Source organism: Gymnoscopelus braueri (genome assembly GCF_963280865.1).
Source record: "Gymnoscopelus braueri genome assembly, chromosome: 16".
Lineage (NCBI taxonomy): Eukaryota > Metazoa > Chordata > Actinopteri > Myctophiformes > Myctophidae > Gymnoscopelus > Gymnoscopelus braueri.
The window spans coordinates 40814236-40832394 of record NC_137616.1 but is presented as its reverse complement, the minus strand read 5'-3'; the positions used below and the strand labels follow the sequence as shown (position 1 = coordinate 40832394).

At 41.3% G+C, this 18159-nt stretch overlaps 1 protein-coding gene across 1 annotated transcript in view; it reads left to right on the top strand.

Moving 5' to 3' along the window:
* Positions 1-18159, top strand: part of vta1 (vesicle (multivesicular body) trafficking 1) — a 142777-nt gene that overhangs the window by 39249 nt on the left and 85369 nt on the right. Inside the window, exon 2 of the mRNA XM_080454182.1 lies at positions 9386-9480. Coding sequence (XP_080310308.1) covers positions 9386-9480 — 95 coding nt within the window. The remainder of the gene's footprint in view (positions 1-9385; positions 9481-18159) is intronic.

Sequence of the window (18159 nt, the reverse complement as noted above, 5' to 3'; positions counted from 1 at the left end):
AAAGTACCTTCCCACCAGGTGGAGTCGTGTGGGTTCGAATCCACCGTGGAGCATCTGGTTTGACTTGACCGTCTGTGTACAAACTCAATTGGCTGTGTTTGGGGGGGAGAGAAGCTGGGCAGAGAGGGCTGGGGTGCCGCCTGTCCAGTGTTGCCATGTTGGCTTATTATAAGCGACCTTGGGCTTATTTCTCTGTAAAGTTGCTTGTAAAAATTGGTTGTTTGTGGGTTGCGTTTTTTTTGGGCTGGTTTCTAAAGTGTAGTTGCTTATTTGGGCAAGTTTTTTTTTATTATTATTTAAACCAGCGGTTGTCAAACATTTTCATGTCAAGAACCCCAAATTTAACGTGTATTTGTCCACGGACCCCCATCTGAAATTAATTTGTGGCGCATTGTAAGCTTGTAGATCAGTTATTTGTCGTATCCAACCTGTTCATTTTGGATTGCGATTAAAGGGATACTTCACTTTCACATAAAATAAACATTAAAAATATATATTAAAAAAAATGAAAGAAGTTATGGCAAAATAAAGGCCCCCTCACACATTAGTAGGACACTCTAATGCGTGAGGGGGCCATGAATTTTCCATTACTTTTTTCATTTATTTTTAATATATTTTTTAAATGTTTCCCCCCGCCGAAAGTGAAGTATCCCTTTAAGAAGCTTAAAAGGCAAACAGAAATGTACCTTTTATTCTTATGTTCAATGCCAAAGACACAATTAAATAGCTAATTGCTATTATTTGTATGACAAATCGTCAACTTAACTTTGTAATCATGACAGCTGTAGTTGTAAGCTTAACTCGTGAACAAAAGTAGCCTTCTGTCTGTGTATTGGAAAACAGCAATGTTCCGTTGGCTCTGGCTGACGATGACAACTCTAATTAAGTAACGGGTGGAGATTTTTGCAACACTTGCCAAGTGTATTAAATGGCATTCTTTTGATGTTTTTTTTTACGAAACCAAAATGTATCGTTTACTGGATCGGAATATTACAAAATATTAATACATGCTAAAGAATCTGCCCTTAAAAATTAATATCATATTTGCTTATTGGGAGGACATTACCCTCCTTAATGTTAGTGTAGCACATTAGATAAATGTGTCTAAAATGGCATTATATTATGAAAACCATGCTTCAAGTACAGTACAGTACTATTCTTCAGGGATGTCGGCGAGGAAATAAAGTCTTCCTGGCTTTTGCACAAGTTTTCTTGTCCAGCTTTGAGAAATGAACTTCACAGAGCCACTGTTATCGTAGGTGCCAATAGCAGCTTATCGGGGCTTAAACACCACCAAATGAAAGTATTGTACACCAGTGGTTCTCAAAGTGGGGTACGGGGACCACCAGGGGTCCTTGAAGCGGTTCCAGGGGGTCCCCAGCAACCCCCAGTTTAACCACTTTAACCCTAAATACATGGGGTATTTAAAAAAAAAAATACATTAACAACACCTGTCTGAATCTCAAAGCCCACAAATCCCATTTCTGTGTCGGAGAGAGTTTCAACTTTTTCAGTCCTTCCTTATCTCTAGCTAGTGCCAATATTGTACAGACATTTACTGTATCAAGAAATAGTGGAATGTCACTTATTTATTCTTATCACAAACACCTGTTAGAAGCCTAGTTTAAATGTTTGAGGAGAGCAAACATCATCTGCCAGTGGAGTAAAGCTGAAGAAAGTTGAATAAATACTATTGTTAAGAATTTGTCCTTTTTAGGTGAGATAAAATAAGACTTTTATTGATCCTGCGAAAGAAATTCAGCCACCCAAGGTGACTGTCGTCGTTACGTTTATTTAAAAAAAAAGAAGAAGAAAGAAACGTTTAGGTAAAGAAAATGTTAGTGTTGAATTGTATTGCTATATATTAGATACAGATACAATTATGTTTGTGCCTTCCAAAAAAACAGGTTTTCTGATGTTAATGCTTGTTCCGAACATTTGACTGAGCAACAGGGATGCAAGTTTTGCAGTCAGATAGAAACAAAGCTCTAGTTTCCATTTCTGAACCAGTGTGTTGATAAGCCCAACACAGGACTGCTGTGAAATGTTAGTACAACATCATCCGACAAAATATTTGTGTGATTTGATAGTGGTCATTCCTATGTTCCCAGGGTCCTGTTAGGGTTGGGTTCATTTCCAGGCCTCAGCAATGTGTCCCTGAGCAAGACACCTAACCCCTCTGCTCCCTGAGCCCTACAACTAATGGCTGCACAATGCTCCCAGTAGTTATAGGACAGGTAAAATGCAAAGGACGAATGTGCAAATAAACAGTGGCAAAAAAAAAACACCCCAAGGGTTGGGGTTCAGGTGGGAACATTTTAGGACCTATACAGCAGTGGTTCTCAAATCTTTTCATGTCAAGGACCCCTAAATTGAAATTTATTTGGCCACGGACCCCCATCTGAAAAGGTTTTGTGCCAGGGACCCCCAGAAGAGAAGATTTATAAATAAATTAAATCAAAAATGTCCAAACATAATCACAGTTTTACAATTTTTATCGGGTTACTTAATATTTGTGCATTTTATTTACTTAAAGTGCACTATGGAGAGAAAAAGACAAGTGTTTTATAAGTGGCGCTAAATGTCACTTGTTGTTGTATTTATCTTGGAAGCTTCAAATAACTAAAAAGTGAGTGGTTGAAAGTGAAACTAGTTAATGTCAACATCCCTACTGAAGTGTGACTGATTGATGGTAAACAGAACCGCACGTGCACGTGCGCATGCATGGACGGTGGACGCACGCACGCAGGCACACACGCACACACGCACGCAGGCACGCACATACAAAGTGAGGTTTGTTGGATGGAGCCAGTACATCTGAAGATGTTTACAGTACTTTCTGTCTTTCCTGTGGTTAGTTAACCCTTTTAGACCAGGCGGGAACGCATCTGTGTGTCATTTTAAGATTTCTTTGGCTATTCAGAAATAGCAGATCTACAAGCTCGTAGTGCGGCACCGAGTGCCGCACTACGAGCTTGTAGATCTGCTATTTTTTAATAGCCAAAGAAATCTAAAAATGGCACACAGATGCGTTCCCGGTCTTAATGGGTTAAGTGTGTGTGTGTGTGTTGTTGTCTTACACCAGTGCCATAAACCACAGTGGTACTGTTGTGTGAATGCAGATCTGTCCTCAGATCTACTGATTTAGTACTAGTTGTATTACTGTTGTTTTTAAGTGTGTGTGTGTGCGTGCGTGTCTGTGTGTAGTTGGTTGTCAAGCCCCAGCCAAGCAGGTTAAAACCAGCTGACAACGTGCATCATGGCTGGCCTACAATATAATTTCACAGGCCTCCTCGGATATCCCCAGGGGAGCGCCGAAATATTCGTTCTCAAAGACAAAACATTTCAGACTCTGTGGGAATAATATTAATGCTTCATAATAGTAATATAATTGGCGGATTCTTCAAAGCACCACAAGCTCAACGTTAGTTATTGAGTTTGGTTTGTCCTCCCCAGAGCGCTCTCGACGCCCGCCCACCCACTGCACTGTAGTCTAGCCACCATGCACTGTTTTGTACTGTATTAACCCATTAAGACCCGAGGCCGATTTTAAATGCCTTGTAAATCAGTAGTTCTCAAACCTTTTTCATGCCAAGGACCCCCATAGTGATATGTATTTGGCCCCCGGAACCCCTATCTGAAAATGTTTTGTGCCAGGGACACTCCCCAGAAGAGAACATTTGCGTTAAGAAATTCAAAATGATTAAAAAAATTTCAAGACGCTTTAAATATTTTTCTAAAACGTTAAAAAATAGCCGCGCTGCGAGCTTGTAGATCTGCTATTTTTTGCGAACCGCTGTTCTAGAACACTGTTCTAAGAGTTTTCTAAAAAACATATGTTGCTATATATATATATATGTTACAGGGTGAATGGAGAACCAGGGTGATTGAAGAAGGCTCGCTCGTTTTTACCCACCCAGCAATTCTGTAGAAGAAACACTAGAGGGAGCCACAAGCCAGGCTTGTGCACAAGCACATATGGCCGTGACCACCCACACACACACAGTCACACACACACACACATGCGCGCGCACGCACACGCGCTCATGCTTTCAATGGACTGTTAAGATACTTTTATTGTGTTCTGCTGGCTTTTGTTTTAGTTTCTCCCTGACACACACACACACACACACACACACACACACACACACACACACACACACACACACACACACACACAGTGATCCATGAAAAGAACTATTCTGTCCCTATCGGTTTACAAATCAAACGGCGCTGAGTCGACTAGTGGAGCGTCGGCCGGTCAGTGCGGGCACTCGCGCCCGGAGGCGCGAGGGCGCACTTCCTCGGCCTCAAGCTCCACTAAGTCGGCGCGCCGTGCGTGTGAACGCGTGTTCAGCGTTCCCCTCATAGATATTATGGTTGCTATGTGGGGGGAACAACAAAAGACAGGTCTCCACTCTCCGTCGGCGCATCAAAGCCCCGCCTCTCCGCGCTCTCCTTCTCCTCCTCGGAGGAGGAGGAGAAGGAGAGGACGGGACGGTTTAAAACGCGAGGAGGAGGAGGAGGAGGAGGCTCCTCTTCCTCGCGAGCCTCGCGTAATAACCCCCCGCATCGCAGCGCCGTCCTCCTCCTCCTCCTCACGAGCCTCGCTAATAAACCCTGTCTCGAAAAGCCCCGCCTCGCCCCGAAGGAGCCCCGTGCCTAAAAACGAGCGCTCTGTCTTCAATCACCCTGGATCTCCATTCACCCTGTGACATATATATTAGGGGTCTGCCAATACACTCATTTCACGATATGATAAACGATATTGGGCTCACGATATCGATACGATACTTTTTTATTATGAAAATATATGGGGGGGGGGAAATGCTTATGAAAATATATGGGAGGGAAAAAAAGCAAATGCAAACAAATAATTCTGTTTTTGCATTATTATTATTGCAAAAAAGTTTAAAAAAACATCAAAACGATACATATTGTGACGAAAACGTATGGCGATATATCGCGGGACGATATATCGGCACACCCCATATATATATATATATATATATATATATATATATATATATATATATATATATATATATATATATAAAATGACACAGATGCATTCCCGGTTTGAATGGGTTACTGTAACTGTGCAGTATAGCACTGTCTGCATCCTTTATCCATTATGTCAATGTGACTTCAGTGTGACTCTGTCTGCAAAACGCATTTCCCTAAAGGGATAAGAAAGTTCTTACTCGACTGACTGACTGACTGAGCCGTTTTCATCTTATTAGGCTATGGGTGTATGCGGCGTGGCTTTCGCCCATAATTTAATCATGTCTCGGGCTGCCTTCACGCTATCTAATAGTACATTCGTTTACCGGTTGCAAATGAAGGCATTAGTTTTGCCATTAAACGTATCCTTGACAGTCCATAAAAAAAAGCGAAAAATTAGAACTTATTTTCAGTGGATGGTTTATAATAATAATAATAATAATATTACATCAGACTTATATAGCACTTTTCTTAGTACCCACAGTCACTTTACAACACAAATCAAAATAAACAACTTCATAAGGAGCTTAAAAGTTAAAAGGTTGTAAAAGTTTTAAAGTGCACACTCAAGATGGATTTTAATTTAATTTATTAAAGTATTTTATGTTACTTTCTTAGCGGCAGATGGTTATATCTGACTATACCCATTAAGACCTGAGGCCGATTCAAAAAATGCCTCCTGAAGCCTACCTAAGTTTTCTGAAAAAAAAGAAAAGAAGAATTATATTGCTGTTAATGCTGTATATCGTCTCTTGTCGGGTGGAAACCTCATATTATGTCCAAAACTGTTACTTTTCAGGATTCAAATTCTAAATGAGCAAAATTAGCAGATCTACAAGCTCAAAACGCGCCACTTTGCCCCACTTTTGAGCTTGCATATCTGCAACTTTTGATGCTTTTTTGTGATGCTGTAGTGTGATCAAGAACGGTATTCATTTACGACAAAACCCCACAAGTTACAATATGGAGATAAAAGGTTTCTGCCCGACAACAACGATATGCTATAATAATAGCAACGACTAAAATGACACCGAGGCGTTCCCAGCATGAAAGGTATCAACAACATGTAGGCGTAACAGGTCTAAATGTGATAACAGTAACGCAGGCTTATTCCATAAGAATGCATAGCCGCATGTCCTCCAACAAGCCAGCCTTGGCTCGCTCATACCCGACAACTTGCTCGCAGACTGATGAGTTCAGTCGTGTTAGACAGTTAATGATGTCCGTGACGCATAACGATAAAGACATAAAGACTATATGGTGAGCCAGACACCCAGAAGGCTGCTGTCTGCTTGAGGTATTATGTGCTGGGTGAGTAAGTTTCATTGAAATGAATGGGCTGCCACATCCAGTTCTTCCATGGTGTGGCCCAACCATGCAGTAACTTCCGGGTTAGTGGTGTTTCGCGGATGTCGGGTCAAAATTGTAGACGGGACTGATCCTGGTGGTGATCCGATTGCTTACCGCCACCTTCTGGTGAAGATCTGTACAGCCATTTCTTTTAAAGAATTATTGAACTCAAATAAAAATGTAGATGGATTTATTTGCCTGTCGTTAAATGTTTCAATGAATTGAGTACAAAGGACCCCAATGGAAACAAACCATAGTGCTTTCTTGGGTTTAAAATCCTCGTAACAGACATTGTGTTGAACTGTACTTCCCTGTGCTTGTCTTTGCAAACTGTTAATAAAGTATTACATCAATTAATAAATCGATGGATGCCCACCCAACGAAGAAATATCCAAATATTCCAACTTTGCCACCAACTCAACTTATGCACATTGCTGCTGAAGTTGATGGGAATAGATCTATATTACTGGCTGCTAATTATTTCTGGATGGTGTCCACCATTATACTGTGGGTCTTATAATTAGCTCTGAATAGTAGTGTCCAGTGTCCATCATCTCAAAGTCATTGTGAGTGCCATTCATCTGATCAGGGTGGGTAATTAGCATTAGCTTCATATTGATAAAATAACTGCATTCGGAGAGTTTGTCTGTTCTGCGTCCACTTCGGCTGGAAACCTCTGCCATGTTCTATTATAAAAATAAATACATCTAAAGTTGGCTGGTAACATATGAAACGTTGCTGTTAATATCCGTTCGCTTGTCTCAATATTGTGCAGCCACAATGGGCTTCTAGCAATCTCATAGTGTGTGTGTGTGTGTGTGTGTGCATTCATGGGAAGGAGAGCATTACGCACAGACACTACTCATACTTAGGGCTGATAGAGTCCAGATAGAGTGGGAATGTGTCTGCTGTGTCATTCTCAATCCGTTTTGGACTACACAGAGTACCAGAGACTGGATTTCTGCATGATTGCTCTGTCCATACTGTCAACTCTCAGACAGACTAGACCAATGGTTCCCAAACTGGGGGGGGGGGTCCCCAAATTATTTTGGGGGGTCCCCAGATGATTAGCTTTTAAATGTGCAACATTGTTTTCTCACTCAACAGTAAACAAACCAAGATACTGTTGGGTATCTGCACATTTATATAAAGTTACAATTTAAGGACTTTTAAGACCTTTTTAATACCAAATTGGCAAACTTGTCAAATATTACGTAAGAAAGAGCCAAACATTGTAAAAATAGCCGATCGTCAGTTCGGCTATTTTCACAATATTTATCCGTGGAACCGAGTCAAAGTAAATGTAATGCCTGATTGCTCTGTCCAGACTGTCAAGTCAACTCGCAGACAGACTAGACTGACATTGCTGTTCTGCTGCTAAATCTTTTCTCTTTAATTTTCAAAGATATTTATATACATTATTTTAAGCCATCCAGGCTCCTGGTGATTCATGACCATAAAACTAAAATATTTGAAAACCGTAAAACAAAGGGTATTTTAAATATATTATATCATATAATTAAATATTCAATTATTATTTTTTCTTCACATAATCAAATGTTTTATGGCCATGATTCACCAGGAGCCTGGATGGCTTGGTCCCAGGCTTAAAATAATTTATATAAATATCTTCGGAAATCTCTATGGGAAAAATGAATGGGCTTTCGACTTATGGAACCACAAATTGGCAGCCACTGCTACCTATAAAAGGTTTAAGCTCTTATGTGTTCATTATCATTAACCTTCGTATCCAACTCAGCATATTTATTGTTCCTCAGCTCTGTCCTCAGCCAGTCAGTCAGTCAGTCAGTCAGCAGTGGTGGAAAGTAACTAATTACATTTACTCAAGTACTGTACTCAAGTACATTTTGAATTCCGGACTTTTACTTGTAACAGTCAGTCAGTCAGTCTTCCTTCCAGGCCCTTGGCTCTAAACTTGGTCTTCCAGCTGTAGATTTAGCTGAAAGGTCTCTCCAGTGGAAACTCTCCACTGCAGTAATTGACAGGTGTGGGATTGTGGGATTTGGAGTTTTGTCAGAGCAGCTGCCCTGTATGGCCATGTTGTGCATAAGGTGCTCCAACTCATTTCTTCCACTTGACGTTGTGTGTGTGTGAGAGTGTTGTTTTTTCTCTTTGCAATCGATCAGAGAGAAAAAGTAAGATGTGACATTAGCTTGTCAAGAGTCCCCTTGAACCTTACATTTTTAATGATTTTAAATTAATTTATTAAAGTATTTTATGTGGCTTTCTTAGCGGTCGTCATTGATTGTGCAGCTGGTGAAACATGATGCATGATGTATGTGCCTTAATGAGGCTTGTGGCAGGATTCCTCTGAAGGGGAATAAATACACAATTAATTGCCTTATTGAGTAAAGTTATGTTTTATTCTGGGCTCTTAACCCATTAAGACCTGAGGCCAATTCTACCAATGCCTTCTAAATCAGTAGTTCTCAAACTTTTTGGTGCCGAGGACCCCCAAAATGATATGTATTTGGCCGCGGAAAAAAATAATAGCAGGAAAAACTTATGTTAAAAATGTTATATTGCTAAAATCTAAAGTGACATGGATGTGGTTTTAATAGTCTACTCTAAACCAGTGGTTTTCAACCTTTTTCATATCAAGGTCCATTATTTATTCGGCATTTGAGCCACAAAACCACCATTTGATGAGATTTAGACTCTCAGAACCCAAAACTTAGAATATTTTGTTACCGTTGGATAAGATTTTGTCCACAATTCCATGCTGTGTTGATGTGGGTACCATTAGGAGAGATAACAGGCACACGTTGATAAAAAAAAAAATCTTCTAAATTAAGTAATGCAGATGTTTTACAATAAAACATCTATAAGGGTCCATTTGGTTTCATTTTACACTCTCAAGAGTTAAACATCTATAAGTAAGGGTCCATTTTGGTTACCAACTCTCCATCATTTAGCTGGGGACCACCTGGAACCCCCTCAGGGACCACTGGTGGTCCCAGGACCACTGGTTGAGAACCGCTGGTCTAAACTCATCTCCTCTCCTCTGCAGGTCGTCTGTATGCGATGCAAACGGGAATGAAGCTGGACAGTAAATCACCAGAATGCAGAAAGTTCCTGATCAAACTCATGGACCAGCTCGAGTCGGTGAGCTGCAATTTGAATTCATTTTCTTTCCATTTCCCCTTCAGTTCATCCCTTTATCTTCCTGTCCGGGGGGGGGGGGGGGAACTTGATTTGCAGACAGCTTGTGATGGAAAAAACAAATAACATAGTATATAGGCAGACACGGTTTTTCTTTTCTTTCATGTTTTCCATTTGGGAGGAAAATAACAAATCCATGCCTTATATGTCATTAAAGGCATGACAGGGAATGGAAATGACAGTGGCTTTAAATAGGAACCGGGCAATTGATTGAACATGATGATGGACACAAAATAATCACTTTTACCTTTGCTTTACCTTTGCTTTATCTATCTAATATTGACATTTACAAGTCTTTTTTTCCATCACACAAACAAAGACATCTACAAACAAACCCACAAAACAAACCCCCCATTATATACTTCCAGCTTCCACAGGAAGTACTCTTAGTACTGGCTCCAAGGCCATAACAAAAAAGGGGAAACAACACGGAGGCAGGCCAAAAGCAATGAATTGAGTTTCCAAATCATAAAAGGCAGGAAAACTACTGCCTACTACTTCAACTAAGGATAAAATAAAGGCAACTTAAGCAAAGGTGCTCTTCGGTGTGGAGGAGGACTGAAGAGACAGCACATTGTAGATCAGGTGTTTTATAGTCCATATTCACACGGTGGCCATTTTAGAATTTAACATCGCGTTGCTGTGGCAACTGGGGTGGCAACTGGGGTGGCATTTCATAGACCATATTCACACAGCGGCCATGTTTCTATGAAGTCAATGAAAGTAGCCACCCCGGGTGGCGGCACTTTCAATGTTAAATTCCAATATGGCCGCTGTGTGAATATGGTCTATTGACTTAATGGCAATATGGCCGCCGTGTGAATATGGTCTATAGTGCCTGACAGGAGACAATGGCCAGGTGTCTCCCCTTCCACTGATCATCTCCGACTCCACCCTCCAAACCAGCACTGCAATAGAATCTGGTTAGGCACACACACACAGTCCCAGGGTGCCATCCCTATGACAGGGCTGTCACGATTAAACTTTTGGGGGCGGCAGTGGCTCAGGGGTAGAGTGAACTGGAAAACCGCAAGGTGCTCAGTTCGATCCCGGGCTGGGGCGCTCCCCTCGAGTTAGTGTGGAAGTGTCCTTGAGCAAGACGCTGAACCCGTAATTGCTCCCGATGAGCAGGTTGGTGCCTTGCATGGTTTCCTCCGCCATCGGTGTGTGAATGTGTGTGTGAATGGGTTAATGGCACAATCAATGTAAAGCGCTTTGGATAAAAGTGCTATATAAATGCACCATTTACTTTTAAGTTGACGATTAATTGTCACACAAATAATTGCGATTAGCGATTGAATTGTGTGTTTGGCATTGATTGAACATTGGAACATATGAATAGGAACTTAAGTTCTGTTTGCCTTTTAGGCTTTGTAATCAAACATTGCACAGGGGCAGATATGACAAATAACTGAAATGTACAAAGAAATTACTGACATATTTAAGAATTTTCAAAAGAGTAGAAATAGTTGATCTACAAGCTTACAACGCATCACAAAGTGACGCGTTGTATGCTTGTAGAGCAACTATTTCTGCTATTTTAGGAAAATGTTTGAACCTTGGTCTGCTCTTTATTCCCCCTGTACACACCAAACCTCTTCGCCGAAAATAGACCTTGATTTGCTATATTTTCAGCTAATATTCCTCCCAAATTAGGGATGCGAGGGTTCAAGTGGTTAATGAAATAATAAAAAGTTCCTATCACACAACCATTTGGCAGCCCCACTGCAGTATCTCCGATAGTGCTGCACGATTCTTGCTCAAATGTGAATCACGATTTTCCTTCATAAGAATTGAGATCACGATTCTCACACGATTCTCACACAATTCTCTTGTAAATATAAAAATATTAAGCAAAAAAAAAAAATCGTCATAATTTAAAATTGAGATCGCATAGGTGTCTGAATCGAGATCACGATCTTTTTTCGATTAATCGTGCAGCACTAATCTCCGAGGATCCCCCTAGGGGTCCCGGACCCCCTTGTTGAAGACCCCTGCCCTAAATCATCTGACGAAACAAGCCAATTCCATATCTTGAGAATTATTTTCTTTGCTACTGACATAGCAGGCTCGGTGGCCTTGTGGTTTAGACTGTCTGCCCTGAGACTGGGAAGACCTCCCAGCCTCGACTGGGACGAGGTCGGGGGTTCAATCCCCGGCAGAGTCATATACCAAAAACTATTAAAACGTGGATATCCAGTCAGTGCCTCTCCCTGCTTGGCACGCAGCATCTAGGGTTGGATCGGGGGGGTAAGTCCCTGTAACATACATGCTGTACATTTACATCGAGCTGCCTAGCTCTATAAGGAAGCAGGACAGAGGCTCCTGACCTCTGGAAACCGTTCCCAAGGCTGCTTACTTTCCTAACATGCCGTATTAACTGCTGTACAGACTGTGGCAGTGCAATAGAAGCTTCGGAACAACCAGACCAAGGTAGTTGCTAGTTGCAGATCTACAAGCTCACAGCTGTGAGCTTGTAGATCTGCTATTTATGAAAAATCATGAAAATGTGTGCAAATCTTTGAATATCTATTGTTTAAAGTGAACATTTTTAACTCAAATCTTTGCTTCTGGGGGCCCCTGGAACAAAAGATTTTGAGATGGGGGTTCACGGCCAAATACATATCATTTTGGGGGTCCTTGAGATGAAAAAGTATGAGCACCACTGATATAGAATTTTTTTCAGAAAACTGTTGGGATTTAGAAGACATTTTGTATAATCGGCTTCAGGTCTTAAATGGTTAAATGAACTTAATTCTGGCCCGGACGGCTGGCGCAGCGGTCCAGGCACGTGTGTCACGACCTTTGCTGCATGTCACTCCCCAATCTCTCTCTCTCCCCATTTCCTGTCAGTCTACTGTATAAAGGCGGAAAAGGCCCAAAAGATATCTTAAAAAAAAAAAAAAACTCATATTCTAGTGAGAGTCAGTCAGTCAGTACAATCGTCAATCAATATATCTTTTTCATCCCCAGTGGAACGCCCCTACAGGCCTACACACACACACACACACACACACACACACACACACACACACACACACACACACACACACACAGCGTCATATCACCAGGCTCTCTAAAAGCCTTGACATTTGCCTATTGTGTTTGCAGTAAGGCAGAAAGGTCATGACCTTTCTCGGGGGGGCAGGGGTTTCCCTCCAGCTACCAACTCGTTACACACACACTTCCTCTTTTCAGACAATTATCTTCTCTCAAGCATCGTGATTATTCATGTGATTATTCATGTCATTGATTAATCAATGATTGCAGCCATAGTGAGCATACATACACAGTGTCTAGTCGAGGCCTCTTTATCAATTCATCTTTGACAGGATGTATGAGATAGAGAGAGAGAGAGATGACAGAGAGATCCTTTGGGATTAGGAGCGCAGCAGGAGAGGAACCATGCTCATCACCACTTTGTCCCCTGTGGCTGATGGACTCCAAATAAGACATGTCAATCAGAGTCAGACCCGTGGGAGACATATCGCTGTTGCTGGGGCAGAAACCTCTTATCTCCATAATGTTTCCGTAAATTAACACCCTACTTGTGATCATACTACAGCGTCACACAAAAGCATCAAAAGTAGCAGATCTACCGCGTTTCGAGCTTGTCGATCTACTACTTCTGCTATTTATTTATTTTTGAATCCTGAAAAGTTTTTGGACATATAAGGTTTCCAACCGACAGAGACAATATGCAAGGTGTGTGTGTGTGTGTGTGTGTGTGTGTGTGTGTGTGTGTGTGTGTGTGTGTGTGTGTGTGTGTGTGTGTGTGTGTGTGTGTGTGTGTGTGTGTGTGACTATCAAACAGGTAGACAGATGTAGTGTTCCAGGCAGCACCAGGAACCATCAGTCCTGTACAGTATGTTCTCCACAGGTCTTTAGATCTCGGTGCCAGAGCCAGGGTTCTCTTGAGTCTGAGCCCGACCAGTCTGGCCCATATATATATATCGGCCAATATTAGATTGATTGTTTTCATGACATGGGTATCAGCTAGCCTGTTAAACCATTAAGACCTGGAACGCATCTGTGTCACTTTAGCTTTCTTTCTATCTGCTATAGATCTGCTATTCAAAAATAGCAGATCTACAAGCTCATAGCGCAGCACAGAGTGCCGCGCTATGAGCTTGTAGATCTGCTATTTTTGAAAAATCATTTTTTTTTAATGTGATACATTTTTTATTTTTTTATTTAAAAAAAGAAAACTTTTAGGATTTAGAAAACATTTTTAAGAATCAACCTCATTTCTTAATGGGTTAAACCATCCCGGTCACGTGCATTCACATTTTCACGTGTCAAAAGACACATGATTTTTTTTAAATTAATGCGACCTGGATGGTTTCAGCCGTTATGCAACTCATGTTTAATGTAGATCAGCATTTTGTCATTTTCTGGCGAAGAGAGAAAGAAGAGGAACCTAGTGTAGTGCCCCTATCACATAACAGGATTTAAATGAATGGGTGTTCCCCTGGGTGATCATCAGGAGCACACTTAGTTCAAGTGCTTTTTAAATAGTGCTCAATGAAATGAAGAAAAAGACAAACATTAAGCCTCAAGACATGCTGCTGGGAAAATACATTTGAAATGAAAATAAACTTTTATTTTTGAATGTGTCTGTGGCTTCACTGCAGTGGGGGTAAAATCAATGAAAAACTAGATAAGATAAACACATTGTCAAACACCACAGGACACACATACGACGTTAACGAGAGCTCACAGTCACACAAAGCTGTCGGTACGTTTTGTTTTGAATCTGAATCTAAAAAATAGGGGCGAGAAAGTCAGCATTCATTGGAAAACAAAAGTGCTTTCTTCATGAATAAAACAAAGAAGAAAAATATCCATTATTTAAATATAAACAGGAGTTCTACTGAGACATGTCTTTTTTTTGCAAAGGCACAAACAAACAAACTTTTGCCTGTAAAGTCTGTAGCTAGCTATAGACAACGGTGGTCAGAAATGTCAGTGTTTCTGTGGCTGCCTGTCACCATCCCACAATCTCATTTACCTACGGTACCAAGATTAAAGCACAAGCTGTGAAAGGAATATGTTTTCAACAAGAGACAACCTATACTACATAATTGCTAGTATGTACTGTATGTGTTAACCACATGAACCCTAGTGTCCCTATAGGTGAACCTTCGTTGAAAATAGCAGATCTGCAAGCTTGTTGTAGAGTGAAAAAAAAGCTTACTTTACTTTATTTGTTTATTTAGACAGGACAGAGCATATTAATGAACGTCACATGAACGTAAATACACCGGATTTAGCAAAGATGCTAATTTTCATCCGCAGTCCTCACACAAAACAGACAAACGGTGAAGTACAATTACATTACATCACATAGCCTAAAATATGATCACAAATGGTTGCAGCTTTGGTTTTCAAGCAACCATCTTTTCACATTGAATTTAAAAGATGGAAATGTAGCACAATCCCTTATATGTAGAGGAAGGCCATTCCATGCTACACAACCCTGTACTGAGAGGACATTTTGACCGAAGGTTGTTTGCCGGTGCGGCACTTCACAATCTCCTCGAGTGGTTGCTCTGGTACTGATTCCTCTTTCAGGCTTCCGTTCTTGGTGTAGAGGGATAAAGCAGTGGGCCAAATACAGACCCCTGGGGGATCCCAGTCAACCAAATAGTTTTATTAAGTGGTTAAAAAATAGCAGACCTACAAACCATCCACAAATCAATAATTATGGAGTCATGAAAAGTCAGTCTTCATGTAATTATCTTCAGAAAACGTAGACTTTAGTTTGTATACACATTCAAGGCCATCAGACGCCATCATAAATACAGACCATTTTAGCCCTGTGTGTGTCACTGAATGGGTGTCTAAACTGAGCCATGGAGCATATCCAGATTGTTGTGCACATTTCACCAAGTCACTGGTGCTTGAGTACATCTTGAGGCAGTCTAGCCATCTGTTCAGCTGCCTTTGCATCTTAGACATTAACCCGTTAAGACCTGAAGCAGATTCTACACAATAATGTCTTAAAATAAACTTTTTCATAATTGCCAAGGACCCCCCAAAATATATGTATTTGCCCACGGACCCCCATCTCAACATATTTTGTTCCAGGGACCCCCAGAAGCAAAGATTTGAGTTACAAATGTTCGCTTTAAAAAATAGATATATTCAAAGATTTGCACACATTTTCTCGACTTTTTCAAAAATAGCAGATCTACAAGCTCGTAGCGCGGCACTCGGTGCTGCGCTATGAGCTTGTATATCTGCTATTTTTTAATAGTCAAAGTGTAAAATAATGCGTTTTAGCTCAAATAAAAAAATGACACGGATGCGTTTCAGGTCTTAATGGGTTAAACTGATGCTCTCATCCAGAGTGGCTTAAAATCACTCAAGTAGAATAATCTGTGTGTGCGTGTGTGTGTGTGTGTGTGCGTGCGTGTGCGCACGCTAGGGATAGCGGGAAATCCATTCATTTAAGAATCATGCCTACTCATCGTGAGTAAGCATGCATAACGCTGACAATTTTTTTTCTCTCTCCAGAGAGACACCAGATTTTGTTTGCACTTTCTGAGCCAGCTGGCTCTCAAAAGACGAGCTGTTTTGCAAATCCCTGCCCCGTCAGTCAAGATACCCTATATCGTCTACCGCACATACTTATGAAAGAACAGAAACGACCGCTACCTCACCAGTTATGACTTAGCTCAATGGTTCTCAAACGTTTCAATCAAGTTCAAGGTCCTCCTCCCATAACTCTGAGAGTTACAGACCTGTACGTGTCCATTTGGAACCCCCTTCAAGGAACCCTGAAGGTCCCTGAACCCTACTTTGAGGTCTGTGAAAGTTCTGTGATGTGCTTTTAGCCCGAATCTCATGTATTCTGGCTTTGAATAAATCAGTATACGTGTGCATCATGTTGATTGAGACTGTTACCAAATCTGTCTAAAGGAGGTTATTCAATCCCCTCACAGCTCATTTTTTTGCTCCACTTTTAAAAGTTTTAAAAACTTTTTTTAAACTGAAGGAGATGAGAAAGGATCAGACAACGCTGTTGGCGAAATACAAAGTTTGTGCTTTAAAGTTTTGCTCAGCCTCAACACGGCTACGTGCATTAAATTCATCAACAAGCATTCTATTCTATTCCCTCCTCATTGTCCTGGAGGAGAGCCGTACCTACACCTGTACCACTGCCGTCCATGGCAAGTTTAACCCATTAAGACCTGAGGCGATTCTTTAAAAAAATCTAAATCCTAACAGTTTTTTGAAAAAAATTAAAAAAAATTTTTTTCACGATTTTTCAAAAATAGCAGATCTACAAGCTCGTAGCGCGGCACTCGGTGCCGCGCTATGAGCTTGTATATCTGCTATTTTTGAATAGCCTAAAGAAATCTAAAAGTGACACAGATGCGTCCCAGGTATTAATGGGTTAAAGGCTTTGTTGGAATCGGTTGCCTTTATTCACTGGAGCGTTCACTACCGAGGCTTTTAACTTGTTCGAACACAAACTGATAACTTGCAACAAAGGAGAAACCACGGCATTCTTCTGGTGAAAAAGTGGCAGTGGCTGGGGCAAACCAATGAGCCTTTGGTACAATCATGACGAGCAGTAAGGAGAAGTTAATGAAACAGTTGGGACCCCACGGCCATGTTTGACTCCTTTTTATAGATGGACCAGAGCCAATTAGACGACTCCCTGGACACAGATGGAAATATGCAAAGGCACGCACACGCACAGATACAGTATACATGCACGCGCACACAGCTGTCCCCTTGAGGCAGGCTTTTTACAGGAGCTCCAGAGAGTATCATTACTATCACACTCTCAGGATGTCCCTCTCCTCTCCTCTCCTCTCCTCTCCTCTCGGTAGCATGCATGCACTAATCTGTTCCCAGCAGTCAACACATCCGACCCTTTGAAGTATGTGTGTGTGTTTATACTTGCATGTGTGTATATTGCATAGCCTTAAGCGTGCCAGAGCTTTAGGACTGTGTGTGTGTGCGTGCGTGTGTGTCTGTGTGCGTGCGTGCGTGCGCGCGCGCATCATGTGCCTCTGTTAAGTAACCATAACCCAATATCCTCTCAGTGAGCAGAGCCAGTGAGGGAAACTTAAACCACAGTGGGACTCATAGTTCCTCTCCCTACTCCCTTGTCGATGGTGTCATATTTTCACTATACATAATGGACTTGTTAATCATTTTTCCATAGTCAACACATAAGGCTGCCAGGGAGAATCCCCCGATGGAACTCTATCTTTTCTCTCACCCACGCAGGATGAGAGGAAAATTAATTTGATGGACCACAGGGTTGGGAGGGTTTTTTACCACCAGACAAATAGCTGTTTAGCTAAATGTTTGGCTGATTGTCTTGTGTAACACTCGACACTTTGGGAGTTGACCAAGCCTTATTAGTAGTTCTTGTTGTTCTCTGTAATTAGACTCCAGTACCGAGAATGAGGATAAACAGGCAAGACGATAATGAATTGAGACAAAGTCAGAGAGAGAGAGAGAGAGAGAGAGAGAGAGTAGAGAGAGAGAGAGAGAGAGAGAGAGAGAGAGAGAGAGAGAGAGAGAGAGAGAGAGAGAGAGAGAGAGAGAGAGAGAGAGAGAGAGAGAGAGAGGAGAGAGAGAGAGAGAGAGAGAGAGAGA